We start from the raw sequence: 15075 nt of genomic DNA, 5'->3' as shown, positions 1-15075 counted from the left end.
TTTTCTTGTGGAATTTAGGACTGTAATAGTCAAAGGCTCTAACTGATTCTGAGGGAGGATCATTCTGTGTAATTATTCTCAGTCTTCCTAGTCTGTTTGTTGTAGGCTGCCAGGCGAACCGACAAATAAGAGGCATTCAGGTGGAAGTGAGCTTTTTGTAAGGCATTCTCAACAGTACAGTGTTGTTTGCAACATCGTCCCCAGCATTGTTTGCAAATACTGGCGTAGACCCTTGATGAAGTACTATACAAGAAAATAACAGGATTGTTTCAATTCAGGGTGTTGGATTGCTCCCTCTTCTACTATCAAAAATATTTTAAAAGAAAACAAATAAAACTTAACCTTCTTTACAAAGTGTAGTAACAGAGCACCTAACAATGTATAATTGCGATCTTAAGAGCAAAGTTTGGCCTCCTGATCTTTGTTGTCAGAGTTTGAGTAACAGCCCCATACTGGAAGGAAGAGTATGATTTTAGAATTAAATGTGTCATGGGGATTAGAGTTTTGACTAGAGAACAGAAATTTCATAGAAGAATGCAAGGTTCACCAGCATCGTGCTTATGCAAGTACACTTGAATGTTTTTGGGTTTTGGTTTTTTGTTTTGTTTTGTATTTTGTAACTACTGACCTGCCAGATACCTAACAGTATTTACAGAATGATTCATTAAACCTGTATGAGGACAAAATATTTTCTTCTGTACAGCTGAATTTTTTGTTAAACGCACTGGGAGCTGCCTCCTTTTTTTTTTTTCAGACAAAGCTAACTGAATGCATGAATGCCACTGCACATAGCTGACAAAGGCAGAGCATCTTTGTAAAACGGCTCTGTAAATTCTTTCCCACAGAAGTCAACGAAAGGGTCGGTTGTCCTGGGCTACGTATTTCGTCACTTAAACCTAGCGGAGATAGATTACTTTGGACTGCGCTACTGTGACCGAAGTCATCAAACGGTGAGTAAAAGGCACAGCAGATTGGATTTTCCATGTGTAAAATTTACCCTGTTTATGCTGTTTGCCTGTAGAGCATTAGATTGCCATACTTTCACTAACGTTCACTATTTTCCTGCTTTGGGTTTTCAGTAATAATTTCTGTGTGTTTGTCTGCATTAAAGTCTCGGAATAGCCATTAATATCTCAGATAGGAACAGAATCAAATGCTAAATTTTGTTGAAAACTAAATGAAAAAGTATAAATAGTACAAAATTATGATATGAAAGTAAGATTAATATTTTTCCCTTTTAATACCATGCCCTGAAGCCAGTGCTTGGTGCACTATGCTATCCAGCTTTGCTTGGCCCTGCGATGTCTGGGAGGCAACAGCCTTGAGCACGTCACGGGCTGTTTCACTTGGACCACTGGCTGAACCCCTGTTTCAGAGTGTCTCGTGTGGTTGGTGTGGTGGCTACCTGTTCACTGACAGAGACCCAGGAGTCAGGGTGTTGGCAATGACATTTTCATTCTGCCAGAACCATCTCTGGGTCCTTGAGCCTGTGTTCTCTTGAGCCTTCTTGACAGGGACTCACCAGACATCTGAGAGCTTTTTCCATCAGGAGATTACAGTCCTAAATATAGGCAAGAAAATCAAAACCAGGCTAAGATGTTTCAGCCAAAGCAGGCAGTGGCTTGGGGCAGCGCTGTCTGGAGTGCTGCCTTTCCCCCCAACATGGCCTGTGCAGGCTTACTGCAGTCAGAGGTGAGGAGTGGGGGATGCTCAGCAGGTTGGACCAGTGCCGTATTCACAGGGTGGTCTTCATATTACCATAATTGTATAAAGGGAATAATGCCTGTGGTTAAATTAAGTCAAACAGTTACACTTTTAAAGTCACTGTTCTGTGCTGAGGGTACTGCACAAGACCCTGACCTCAAGAGATGTCATGTTTCATCTAAAAATAATAGTAAGTTATTGAATTGGCTAAATATTTGCCAATTTCTTCTGTTTAGCTGAAGTTGAACATTCAGAGACTGAAGTCAGAACAATATTAGCAGAAGATTATTGGTTGCTGCTGAGAGCTACAGCCTACCCTACTCAGCATATCTTTGTTTCTGTGCCATAGTCTAGACATTTATGAATTCAGTTCCTTGATAAGCTTCTAACCAAGTTTCATTCTGTGGAGAATTCAGATGTAGGTGTGAGCTAAAGGTAGAGTGTTAAAACCAGTATTTTTGATTTCCGGAATGATATTGAGGTGTGAATGAAGAGCAGGTAGGTATTTTTTGCTCTTAAAAGTGTTTCCCTTGTTCCTGTAGAGGCAAATAAAATAGAAATGGCTATTATTTGGAACATTTCCAGAGACATACACACTGTATATTTAATGGTGTATATGGCATTATGAACATCAGAGAAGATTACGTCTCTTCTGTGGAAGGCTTAACGCATAAAGGTACATTTTAGGATGCATCTAGATGATTTGATTGTATGATACCAGTGCATTTTGTATTATGGTAGTGTGCATGAGCTGTAGGCTATAACCCCATTAACTTCTTGTCTCCAAACACAAATACAGCCTTTTTGCCTTTTTGTCTCACATGATGCTGTAGTGGTGTAAATTTAATGTTAGCCTTTGTCTTTTTTCTCTGGCTAGCCCAAGGTTGGGAAGCCACAGTGCTTCTTGATTTTCCCATGGATTAGAAGGCGTTCATCCCACTTCCCTTGTTTGCTTGCTCTTGCACCAACACCGGTCATGTCATGGGGATACAAGTTGTACTAGCACAGCTATGGAGCTCCATCCTCTCTCTGTGTGGAGGTCTACCACCCCGTGTTTTGCCTGGCTTCTGCACCAGTGGGCAGGCATCTCTGCCGCGTGCTTGTATTCCTGGTCCCCTGACAGGAGTGCTGTGTGTCTCCCCCCACCTGTGGGTTTTTTTGCAGGGAAATACCAGGTGTGTGGGAGAGCGGTGCACACATCAGCTGTGTCATGACACGCTGCTGGGAAGCAGCCAGGAGGTATAACCAGAGACCACAATGGTGGGCCATGTTACGGGGTGCACCTCCCCTATCATGTAGATACTGCCACAGTGACCAACTGAGTTTCTGCTGCAGGCTTTGCACCTGGGCTGTGTTGTAGCAATATATTATGAAAATGCCTGTAATTAAAAGTTGATTGTTGTATCTAGAAAGTTCATAAATGAGTAAACCTGTGCTACTGTGTTTAGTTTTAAGTGTTTTATGACAATTGTTGCTAGCTTGCTGTTTTTAGTGAAATCTTGTAAGCTCTTAAGAATGGCCAGAATAAGGGAGAGCTTCCATGCAACAAACACCACCTTGTGCTTTAGCTGTAAACATGCATTCAGTTGTGCACTGAATTTGGCTAAAACTGTCTGGGTTGTTGTGGGAATTAATCCTGTAATGGCTGGCAAGAAACCTAGATTTGGATTTTGGATTGGATATGTTTTGTATTGGCCACAATAGATTCCCTAAGGGAAGGGGAAAAAGGTTACCTTGCTAATTAGTTTTAAAACCATGCTCCTGAGTTAGTCTCAGATGGAAAAATGTGTTTGGAGGTTTGGCTACCTATTAATACATTGCTTGTGGTGGGGAATATTTTACTATTTGCTCTGTCAGGTTTTTTTTGTCATACTATATATTTAACTGAATGATGAATAAAGCAGGGTGGACAAAACTATGTATTTTAAAGACTGCAACCCAGTCACTAAAGAAACACTTTTTTTATTAAGGGTTTGAAAGAACTTGTTTAGTTATTTTCCCCATTACTTTTGCATACCTCAGCACTTCCAGGTGGTCTTTCAAATGCTGTATTGGTGTGGTACCTCTTATGTGGGTGGTATCATAATTATTTTAGTAGTACCAGTAGGGCTCTAGTCAGTGAACAGGATTTCACTGTGCTATGTAGCGTATGAATGCATAACATTAAAATGGTCTCTTCCTGGACAGCTAACAAACTAATTAGCAAGTGAGAGAGAATAGCTGGATGCAGCAAACAGAACTGGATGGCACTGGGAAGACCATCAACAGTAAGATAAAGTATAAATTGGATGACACTGTGTCAAGGGTAGTAATTTGGTCATATTACACAAATTTCATTTTAATGACACTCCCCAGAATTCTAATGTTAAAAGGACAGTATTTAATTTTCAAACTCAAGTTCTTGAAAGGTTAGGGGTTGCCAGAACACTTTCTTCTTGCAGTGGGTAAGCTTTATCTATCTTGTGCTCTGAACAACATAGAACTTATAAGGAAAAACAAAAAGCATCTTGTAGTAATGTGGTGGGTTGACCCTGGCTGGAGGCCAGGTGCCCCCCAAAGCTACTTGTCACTCCCATCCTCAGCAGGACAGGGGAGAGAAAATATAGTGAAAGGCTCCTGGGTTGAGATAAGGACAGGGAGAGATCACTCACCAGTTACTGTCACGGGCAAAATAGACTCAGGTTGGGAAAATCAGTTTATTTCCAATAAAAATCAGAGTAGGGTAATGAGAAAATTAAAAAATAAATAAATCTTAAACCCCCCTTCCCCCCACCCCTCCCTTCTGCCCAGGCCCAACTTCACTCCCCATTTCTCTCCCTCCTCCCCGCAGCAGCACAGGGGGACAGGGAATGGGGGTTGTGGTCAGTTCATCACACGTTGTCTCTGCCGCTCCTTCCTCCTCAGGGGGAGGACTCCTCACACTCTGCCCCTGCTCCAGCCTGGGGTCCCTCTCACGGGAGACAGTCCTCCACCAACTTCTCCAATGTGAGTCCTTCCCACGGGCTGCAGTTCTTCACGGCTGGCATTGGCTCTACCAGACATGGGGGCAAGAAGCCACCCCTGTAGCTCCCCCCCGCTAGCAAAACCTTGCCATGGAAACCCAATACAAATAATTATTTAAAATCCAACATAGAATATTTAAAGAAAAATCTGTGATATAAACCTATGCCAGAATAAACAGATGGGTTGAACTAAAGCTATAGGTTGTCAGTAGTGTTTCCTAACCTCTGAGTGCTTGGGTTGACAGACTGCATGGTGCTTTTTAATGTAATACATGAGTACCTTTTTTTGTGCAAATACTTTAAAAGGAAGACCAGTTTTGAGTGCCACTCAATCTCTCAGTGTGCCTCATCATTAGCCCTTCACCTGAGCCTTTTGCATTGCTGTGGAAACTGCTGACACTCAAGTTCGGCTAAGCTGAGAACAGATACAATCTTTATGCTTCTTTATGTGGATAGCCAGCTGGGTCCTGATTGACAGGGCATTTTTGTCTTTTGTCTCGTCTGCCAGAAATACGGGACATTGTGCCCCATCTGGTATTTTCAGGTGAGACATGATCACCAGAATCTTTGTTGCAGAAGCTGAAAGTGGCTTAGGAAACTGTCCTGCCTTTTACTCTCTCTCACTGTTTTAGTATTTGGGGAAAACTGGCCCAGTGATGTACCTCTTCTTTAGTGAAGGAGGGGCCAAATGCTGGGTAGGTTGGTGTTAGGAGGGCCGTGTTAGGTCCCCTCCCCCTCTCACTTCTGGTTCCCACCATCCTGCAGCTCCCAGATGCTCCCCACATAGTTCCTTTGCTACTGCCTTTGTGGCATCTCCAGTGTGCCTTAGGATAGTCGTGCTAATTACTGTTCTGGCAGGAGGCCAGTATTTTCTTGAGGCTCACAAAAGAGAGAATGGAAGTGGCAATTTTAACGCATAATATATCAGGAGAAGGTGAGCACAATTTGATGAGGGAAAGGGTACTTTTGAAGCCCAAAGGCTTTCCCTTGTCAAATCACAAAAGCGTGCTGAAAAGAGTCATGCTATTAGAGCTTCTCTTACAAAAAAGATTTTGAAACTCTCTTATTGCAGAAAGCTAGACAACCAAAAGCATTTTAAAGGTCTGTTGATAACAAAAACTTTTTTTTACTTCCAGAAACCTGGTTGCACTTCTCAATCTCACACTGGCCAGGTTGCCTCCTCACCATCCCTAACTGGATTCTCGCATTAAACCTGCTTAACCTAAAGCTGCATCACAGGCAGTGATGCAAATATGCTTTTCTTAACCTATATAATGCTAATCTGACCTGTTATATTCACAATGTACAGCGTATTGATATTCTCTTAGGGCTCTGAGGGGAGAAATGCAAATACAGAAAGCTGTATAACCAGCATTGCAGCCAAGCTAATGTCCCCAGCCCCGGTTAGTTCTTGTGCAGCGCTGTGTGAACACGTGTGTACTGCTCCAAGATCTGGAGCTAACGTGAGGTGGGGAGCATGCTCGCTCTGTACCATGCATCCACTGTGAAGTGTAGATAAGTTTTTTGTCCCCTGCTATGGGGAAGCTTTGTTTTGAGCATACAGACCTAGGAGCACAGCAGGCAGGAGGTAGCCCATGGCAATGTATTTCACAGCTGCATAACCCAGCACGCAGTTTCATGTGAAGCTGAACTTTCTACTGTGAGTCGCTGGGCTGCAATGGTAGATCAGGTCAGCTGTGGCAAAGCTGAGCCATGAAGTTGCATATCCCTGCTGTACAAACTCCTGTATCTGAAAGATGTTGCTTGATCCATCCAGCATGATTACTAAAGTAACTGCAATGTGCTCAGATTGCCAGGTTACTAACCAAATTGGATAGGGTAACAGACTGAACAGACTGTATATAACTTAACTGTAGAAAGAAGGGCATGATTTTAACAAAAGGTTTGTTTACAGTCAAAAATGTCTGTTCTGTAGGGAATTACTGGCACATAATGTGGTGTATGTTTTGATCTCAAGATCTTAGAAAAATGGATGAGCTGTACTTAGTTTGTATTTTGTTTCTGTATGGATTTTTATTTTTCTATGGATTTGACATTTGCCCATAAGCATGGTATACTAAATTGTCTAGAAAGAATAAGACTTGTTATATTTGTTAAAATAGATGACATATCCAGTGAAAAGAAAAAGGAGACTGATAATAGTTATTCGAAGTTAGAAATTTTAGAAGATTGTTAATGGATTGAAACAACTTAGACAAAGCTGATGGTCAGGTGAGTTAAAGGCAGTAAGAGTAAGCTTTTAGAATATAGAAGGATGAACAGGAAACTCACACTGGCAATCTAATACTAAATATAATAAATATATCTTCAGATTCTAATGAAGAAAAGACAGAAGTATTAAACATATATTTGTATTTTGTATGTAGGAATTGCCTGATGATTTATATATTTCTTATATAATAAGGATGTCTTGAGCTTAGCAGATTTTAGATTCTTTGCACTGAACATTTGCAGAGAAAAATGACAAAATAATTCTAATTGTTAGTGTTGTCTTAGATTGTGGAAAAATCTTGATAGTTTCAGATTATAATTGAAAAATACTGGATTTTCTCTTGAAAGCTGTGGTTTTTTCTGCTGTAAATGTGAAAAAAACCTGGCACGTGTGGCATGATGGGTACAGCTTCGTAAGAATCTGATAAAGACAGCCCAGAATTTAGTTTGAGGTTGACAGATTTTTCTCCACCAGACACTTCATTGATTGATACCACAGCAAACATTTCAACCTAGTTAATATTTTCTTTCAGACAGGTTCGTGGAATTTGACCCAGGTTTAACCCTATCCAGATTCAAGCAATGGAAGATTCCAGATTTGTGGAAAAATGTTTGCAGTCATTTAAAATGGCTAAATATGAAATGCTGCATGGCACTTTGATGCATACTGCTTACACATCTAGCTTGTATGGGAGCCAGATTTATAAAAGTACAAAGGACAATAGAGTCCGTTTATTCTTAGATATGCTATACTTGAAAACATAATCTTTTTATAATTTCTATCTAAAAATTAAAAAGTAATTATTTTCTTTAGTAACATTGTGCATTTATAATCAGTTTTAGTAAATAAAATAAATACTAAATTAAGCTTATACTATGTAATCTTTGTAAATAACAACTAGTAAACCAGTGACCATTACTTTAGTAATTGGATCGTTCCATTGATTAGGACTACTTAAAAATCATGATTTCCCCCCCCATTTCTTCCGTAAATATTAAATTCCACTTTCAGATTCACAAAATTTATCACCTGCAGTTGCATGGGTATGTGCTGGGCCCTCCACCTCTTTGCAGCAGCGGTGAGCTGTTCATAAGTCAGATAACCCTGGCTGTCTGTACAGGAGAGATACAGGTGGGAAATCACTGAGAAATGTCAAGCTGGCTGCCAAACAGGTAAAAAAAATGAGGCTGAGTGTTGGAGCTACTTTGGCATTCACGAATGCAGAGTTTGTTGTCAGCACCTGCTGTGCAAGTGTATTGGATTAATAAGGCACTCTGCTTTTTTATTCTCTTGGCACTTTAACATGCGACCTCAAAACTGTAACTATACCCAACAATATTTATATGTATATGCAAGCATTTAACATGCATCTAATAAACATCATTATACATGCGTATGTATCTTAGAGGGCTCTGTTGGAGGGGTTCTTTGTTTTATAAATGTTCTCATCTTTATTATCTAATGTTGTCTTGAAAAATGCCTTTTCATTATCCATGAAATTCCATTCATCTTTGACACATAAATAAAATGTTAGAAATTTCCATGTCCTCCCCCAACCCCTTGCATTCTTCAGGAAAATTTTGGCAGCCTTTGAAATAGTAGCTACACAGTGATTCTAAGTGTGGGTTTGTGGCATTGCCAAAATGCTGAATACTTATTGGAGAAATGAGAAGGCAGACCAGACTTGCCTCTTCCCCAGTACTCTCTGTTGCAGCAGTAAATTGTCCTAAGCCGAACTGTTGAACTTCACCTACGCAGCACACCAATCTAGATGCCCACAGTACCCTCAGACGAGCATATTATTTCATGCCAGATGATGCTGCTTTTCACTAATAGGAGTAGCAGCCCTCCGATGAGGGCTCAGAGTGCAGTTCCTCCTGCTGCCTCGAAGGAAAGGATAATAACCTACAAATAATCAGGTTTGTTCCCTCTCCTCTCTTCAGATTCCCTCTGAATCTGAACTTGCAGTTTTCCCACTGAATTTTGCCGCCCTGCCCCAAGCTTGGAAATTGCCTTCAGAAGATCGTACAAAGCACTGATTTGACTTGCAAGTCAAGTACAGCCTAGTGACAATTAAGACTTCTAATGCAGCTCTGTTTTGATTGTAGTGTCTACAAGTGCCCATACAGCCTTTAATGACCTAGCCCAATTCTGGTTTGTCTCATGGCAGCCAGTGAATCACATGGATACAAGAGGCAGTGGAATTCAGCTTGCAGAGACAACCAGAAATCTGTAACTGTTGTATGCTTGACTTGAAAACTTGAATGATGATCCATTAATATACTTTTTTTTTTTTTTTTTTTTACAAATAGCCTATCTACCTATGCATATGAAGCTAAACTGCAAAGAGGGCTATAAGGCAATATATCTTGAAGCCGATTTCATTTCAGAACTTAATGAAGGAGTTATTCTGTGATAGATTTAGATCTGATTTTGAATCTCTTGCAGTGTAACACAGAGCTGCCAATGAAAAGCAAGCTAGCTTGATGATGTGCTGTTCATACTGTGATGCCAGTTTTGGGAAGAGGTCAGGCCACATTCTGATCGCGTTGCATAGCCAGAATGCGCACTGCAGAGTCACTTAGCCTTTTTTCTGCCTGTGGACTGTAAAATCTATTTATCAGCCTATTGTATTTGCTCAGATTATTGTTGATATGGAGTTCTAGTGGAGTATTTAAACAAATGTGACAAGTTTTTTCTTTCGAACCTTCTGTTGAGGTTAAGAGGGTTTATACTTGAATAGTTATTGGATGTATTCAATACAAGCATGTACCAAATATTTTTTTTCCTTCAAAATTTAGGAAATTTTCTTAACAGATATTCCTGGATTTGAAATAGCAATGGCCAAGAACAAGCCATACAGCTGTTTCTATTACAGGTGGACCAGCAGCTAGTGGAAGTAGTTTGTTTTCAAGTTTTGTCAAAATAAAGACAGTTGTTGCAACCACTTATGAAATTAATTTCTTGAAATTTTCTACTAAAAAGCTTTGTAGTTTTTATCCCTCCCATCTTTATGCTACTCCTTGCAATAATGAAATTTTCTAGTCCAGAGAAGTTCTCTTGATAGAGGAGGGAGATTTTTTGATTAATCATTTTATTCTTATTCTCTGTAGAGTTAGTTCAGGGGTATAGGTAAGGAGGTTCTTCATTCATTGATCTATGTAGTTCCTCAGTTAAAAAAGGTATGGATACTAAGGGAGTAGATTCAATCCACCTCAATTTGCTCTTTATAGCAGCTGTGTTCCACAGCGTTTTTATTTTCAGTGTTTTAAGAAGGGGTGCCAGTCTCAGTTGGTCCAGAAAGTTTATATATGAGGCAAAAGGACTGAAAAAAAGGAAGACAAGAATGATCTTGGCAGGTGCCTCTGCACTTTCTTCCAAAACTGAATCATAGATATGTCAAGCTAAGGAAGAAATAAGTTGCTGGAGGGATTAAAAGAACAGGATGCTGGTGACCTGAATAGCCATAACAAGAAGTACACAGCTGGTCTGTGGTCAGTAATATCAGAATAACTTTTATTAGAAGTTCGATAAAGGCAGGGCAGACTAATCAGTGAGAAATTACACTGCAGATTGTCTCTTGATCAAATGTTATGGGAACAGTTCATCCTTCTGTGGTCTGACACATTTGTCCAACTAGTCCTGTAAAACATCTGGTGAAAGAGTCTGTGCACTCCTTACCTTGGTGCCAATTTCTAGTCATCCACTTCCCCTACTGCTAGAAACTGTTTCTGAAAATGAAAACTAATTTTTCTTTGCTTCTGGTTAAGCCAATTTCTTCATACTTAATGGACATGAAAAAAAATTGATCGCTATATTCTTACAGCAATTTCTCAGGTGTTGGAAGAGTAGTTATTCTGTTTCCCCCTACAGTCTTTGTTTTTCAGAAAACAAGTGAAACCTCTTCATTCTTTCCTTGTAGGTCCTGTCTTACATGCTTTGTTGTTGCTGTTATTTAGACTTATCCTGCTTAGGTTAATCTCCCAGGAAGAAAAGAGCAAGGTTGCACATCCATATACTAGCTATAGCAGATCAGGTAGACAGCAACAGGTACTTAGTATAATACTTCTGTACAGCCAGATTCTTATGAGCCTGAGATGTGGTGGCTCTTACTAAACAGATTTCTTTTTAGGAAGACCCCTACACCCAGAGAAGATACACAATGTTAGACTTGTACAGACAGTGTTTCTCTGATCAGAAGCTGGCACAAGATTGTCATTAGCAGACTGAAGTGTGTCAGTCTGCTAATAAATATCAATATATGAATAAACACAGATTTGCAATTGTTTGGTATTAATTCTCCATGTTAACTGACTAATTTCCTAATTATCTGTCTCACAGTACTGGCTGGATCCTGCAAAGACCCTTGCTGAACATAAAGAATTGATAAACAGTATGTATTTAATTTGAACTTAACATATCTGAAGATTAAGTAACAGAGGCAAAGTTCCATACATACAGCCTGTACAACATTTATTTTCTAGTCACAACAGATTGATAGTTCTTGAACTGTTATTACTACAGTTCATAGCTGTATCAAAATTTCACACATAGATTGAACATACCATCATTTTCCAATAATTTGTGTGATTATTGTCCAAAGATTTCTCTGTGCTTAAATTTTATTTTAGAATAATAAATTGTGCTGTTCTTAACTTGTATAATATATTTATTTTTATAGTAGCTGTGATACCTCTGTTGTACTGTACCATACCATAGCCAACTTAGATTCCTGTTTGCTTCTAAAAGTAAAAGTACTGCTTCTTACTGATAATAGAGTGTCTACTGTTACTGTCACTCTTCACATATCAGAGATGCAAGATCTGTTATTTTTATTATGATTAAAGAACATGATGCAATTATTTTATGTAAGAATTTGAAGACCTTCTATAAAAAGATGTAGAAGTGGAGCATGTGTGGAATAAATGTAGCTGTAAGAATTTTGGTACTTTGTTAACTGAAGCTTTCAGGAGAATAACATTTTTTAAAGGTGAATTAGAAAAATTCTTCCAAATATTTCTTAATTAAAGTGGTACATAATTGAAATTGCTCCATAAGATACTTGAAAGTGTGGGAGGTATTAGTTTCAGTGGAAAAAGTATCTAAAGGTCAAAATCAAGCAGTAAAAAAAACCCCAAACTTGGACAAATAGTAAGTTAGCAATGAAATCTAAAGTTAAATCCTCAAAATAAGCAAAAATGCCAAGTAGACAGACAAGCTGTGAATACATTAACACAAGACAAGAAAAATAATAATTAAAATCCTTTTCTTTTTTTTTTTCTCCTCATGCATAGTCAGTGTAGATGTATGGATTTACTATGTGGGTGTAAGATTTTTTTCTGAAACTTTCAAGTTTCATAAAATAATAAGATAGGCTTCTTAGTAGCCGTTGTGTAATCAACTAGTAACAATTCATAACAATTAATTGTTCATAACAACTAACTTTGGCACCAAATATTTTTTTTCCTTCAGCTGGACCACCATACACTCTCTATTTTGGCATTAAATTCTATGCAGAGGATCCATGTAAACTTAAAGAAGAAATAACAAGGTACAGTATTTAATAAGACTGTAGTTTGTTGATTCCAGGGTAGTAATCTCTTCCAGCCAGGTGCATATTGTTGTGATGTGGCTGGGTTGGGGTTTCTTTTGCTTAAAAATCTGAGTGTTTTTGCTTGAATATGTATGTGTAGGAAGAGAATTGTGACTAGCTTCACACTGGTTGGTATGGACAACTGTTTGGAAGCCCAAGGTGCTGTCTGGTACATCAAAAGCCAAAGAGACTTGATGTGCATTTGTGGTTTTTTGGTTTTTTTTTTAAGGAATGTGTTGTCACATCTGCATTTATATTGTGTTATAATCAAGTTTAGAGTTTACTTGGATGTCAAATATAAATACAGGGAATTATCTTCTTTATTTGCCATAGCTTAAATTCCAGAACTGTTTTTCAAAAGGATTCATTTTGGTCTTTCTAAAAATATGCAAAGGAAATTGAAAAGTTGCATGCTTTTGAATCTTTTAACTAAGCTTAGCCTCTACAAAATATGAGGATGCACACACTAACACATGCACACACATGCACACAGGCACATACACATGCTTGCCTGAACTTTCACACACAGGGTTTTCTGGTTACTTTATTAATGAAAGGTCTCATACAATTAGTTTTAGGTTCAAAAGGACATTTGAGAGTTTGGATAGGTAGGTGAACAAAATTAGTGCGCTGACTTGCATTAATAAATGCCAAAATATTTCTTTTGATGTCCTAGGAATATGACACATGAGAATTCATTAGAATGCATGTAGGGTTTTTAATTTTCCTTAATCAAAGGTGGCAGTTGTTGCAGCACAGCCAGGATATTTTTCTTGTACTAGAGAAGAAAATTCTTTTGTTTCCATACTGGCACAGCAGGAACAGAAGTCTCCAGTATAACAAGATTGAGGGTGGTGTGGTAAAAATAATAAACACTGTGACTTTGCTGGTCAAAGAGAGTAAGCTGGCCACAATGTGATGCCCCTGTGCTGTGAAAGTTTGATGCAGCTTTCCTGCGCTTTTCCAGAAGCACTTCCAGCCCTGCTCACTGGGGAAGACAGATGGCCCTGGGAAGGGAGCTTTGGCCACTGAACCTGTTGTGATTGCTACCTGGGAGGCAGGGCGGATTTCTGTCTGGGAAATGACAGGGGCTAAATTTTCAAAATTTTTGTTTGTCTTGTGATAAGGTCAATCAGTGATTTGCACTGCTAATTAGGTGCGCAAATCTAGTCGAGAAGCATTTTAGAATAATTAGCAAGCCTGCGTTCATGTCTACGCAGTGTTTGGTCATGCAGAATTTGCACCTTAGAAGGTAAGAGGGAGGGCATAAGAAAGCGATATGCTTGTATTGACACTCTTCAACAAAACACATTGAATAGTCAAATGCCCTCAACATTTCTGAGCATTTAGTCCTGTAAGCTCTTAAACCTTGGAACAATGGTATACCTTTTCAGAAAAAAAATATAATAATAATAATAATAAAACCCCCTTCTGCTTAGCAGGGATTAAAGGCCAAATTTTCTTTAAAATAATAATTTTTTGCCTAAGTGTGTAATTCCAGTGATGTGTTAACTGTTTTGTGCTAACCGATGTGTTTCTTTGGAGCCTGTGCTTGTTATTTTAACGGTATGAGAGCAGAGTCAGTTGTTATTAGGTGTTGATGATCTGTGGCAGTACATGATTACTATTTGCAAATAATGAAAACCTGTCAAATTTGTAATTGCTTCACAGTAAAATCTATCTGGCTTGTAGGCAAAAGGTAACACTAAGGTGAATCCTATTAACATTTTCTGGATGTGTTTGCTAGAGCAAACTAGCACCATTATATATGCATGACAAACTTGACAGTGCACAAGATGAGAGTGCTTTAGCTACAAGTTTGGACAAAAGGCCTGGTTTTGTTAGGAGCTTAGTGGCTCATGGGAATTGAGATCATTCACTTTGTAGGAGTCACTTATGCACTTTACAGTTGGCTCTGACTGGTTTTTGCAAGTAGGTGGTGGTTATTGCAGTTTCCTATCCTGCTTTATTTTGAGACTACACTATGAGAATGTGAAAATAGATTACCTGGTACATAGAAAAGACATTTGTAGCATCATCTGGTACGAAGCTCTGCACTGTAGAGCTGCAGAAGTGCTAACAGAAAGATAGGTGCATATCAGAAATGCATTTCATGTTAAAAAGAAGATGCTCTGTACTCCAGAGTAGATGTAAAATCATCTTCGTAATTATCATCATTCATACAGAGAAGATTTGTCTAGGTAGGTCTGGCAAGTCTAAGCCAGAAGCAGTACTGAGATATTGCTTAGAGGGAAGAAACACTGAGTGTATGTTGCCTTTATGTTGTGGTGTGGTTGACACGCTGGAGGGAAGGGATGCCATCCAGAGGGACCTTGACAGGCTTGAGAGGTGGGCCAGTGCGAACCGCATGAAGTTCAACAAGGCCAAGTGCAAGGTCCTACACGTGGGTCGGCACAATCCCAAGCAAAACTGCAGGCTGGGCAGAGAATGGATTGAGAGCAGCCCTGAGAAGGACTTGGGGGTATTGATTGATGAGAAGCTCAACATGAGCCGGCAGTGTGTGCTTGCAGCCCAGAAAGCCA

General features: G+C 39.2%; 1 protein-coding gene across 3 annotated transcripts in view; it reads left to right on the top strand.

Annotated features, from left to right (window-relative positions):
• The window catches only part of EPB41L4A (erythrocyte membrane protein band 4.1 like 4A), a 144258-nt gene that overhangs the window by 54434 nt on the left and 74749 nt on the right, over window positions 1-15075 (top strand). For all 3 annotated transcript variants that reach the window (XM_054810160.1, XM_054810158.1, XM_054810159.1), the window contains exons 3-5: window positions 846-950; window positions 11281-11332; window positions 12412-12490. In XM_054810160.1, the coding sequence (XP_054666135.1) occupies window positions 846-950; window positions 11281-11332; window positions 12412-12490 (236 nt within the window). The remainder of the gene's footprint in view (window positions 1-845; window positions 951-11280; window positions 11333-12411; window positions 12491-15075) is intronic.

The sequence above is a fragment of the Grus americana genome, chromosome Z (assembly GCF_028858705.1).
Source record: "Grus americana isolate bGruAme1 chromosome Z, bGruAme1.mat, whole genome shotgun sequence".
Classification (NCBI taxonomy): domain Eukaryota; kingdom Metazoa; phylum Chordata; class Aves; order Gruiformes; family Gruidae; genus Grus; species Grus americana.
Note: the sequence above shows the minus strand (reverse complement) of the source record. Positions and strands in the feature narration are given on the sequence as shown.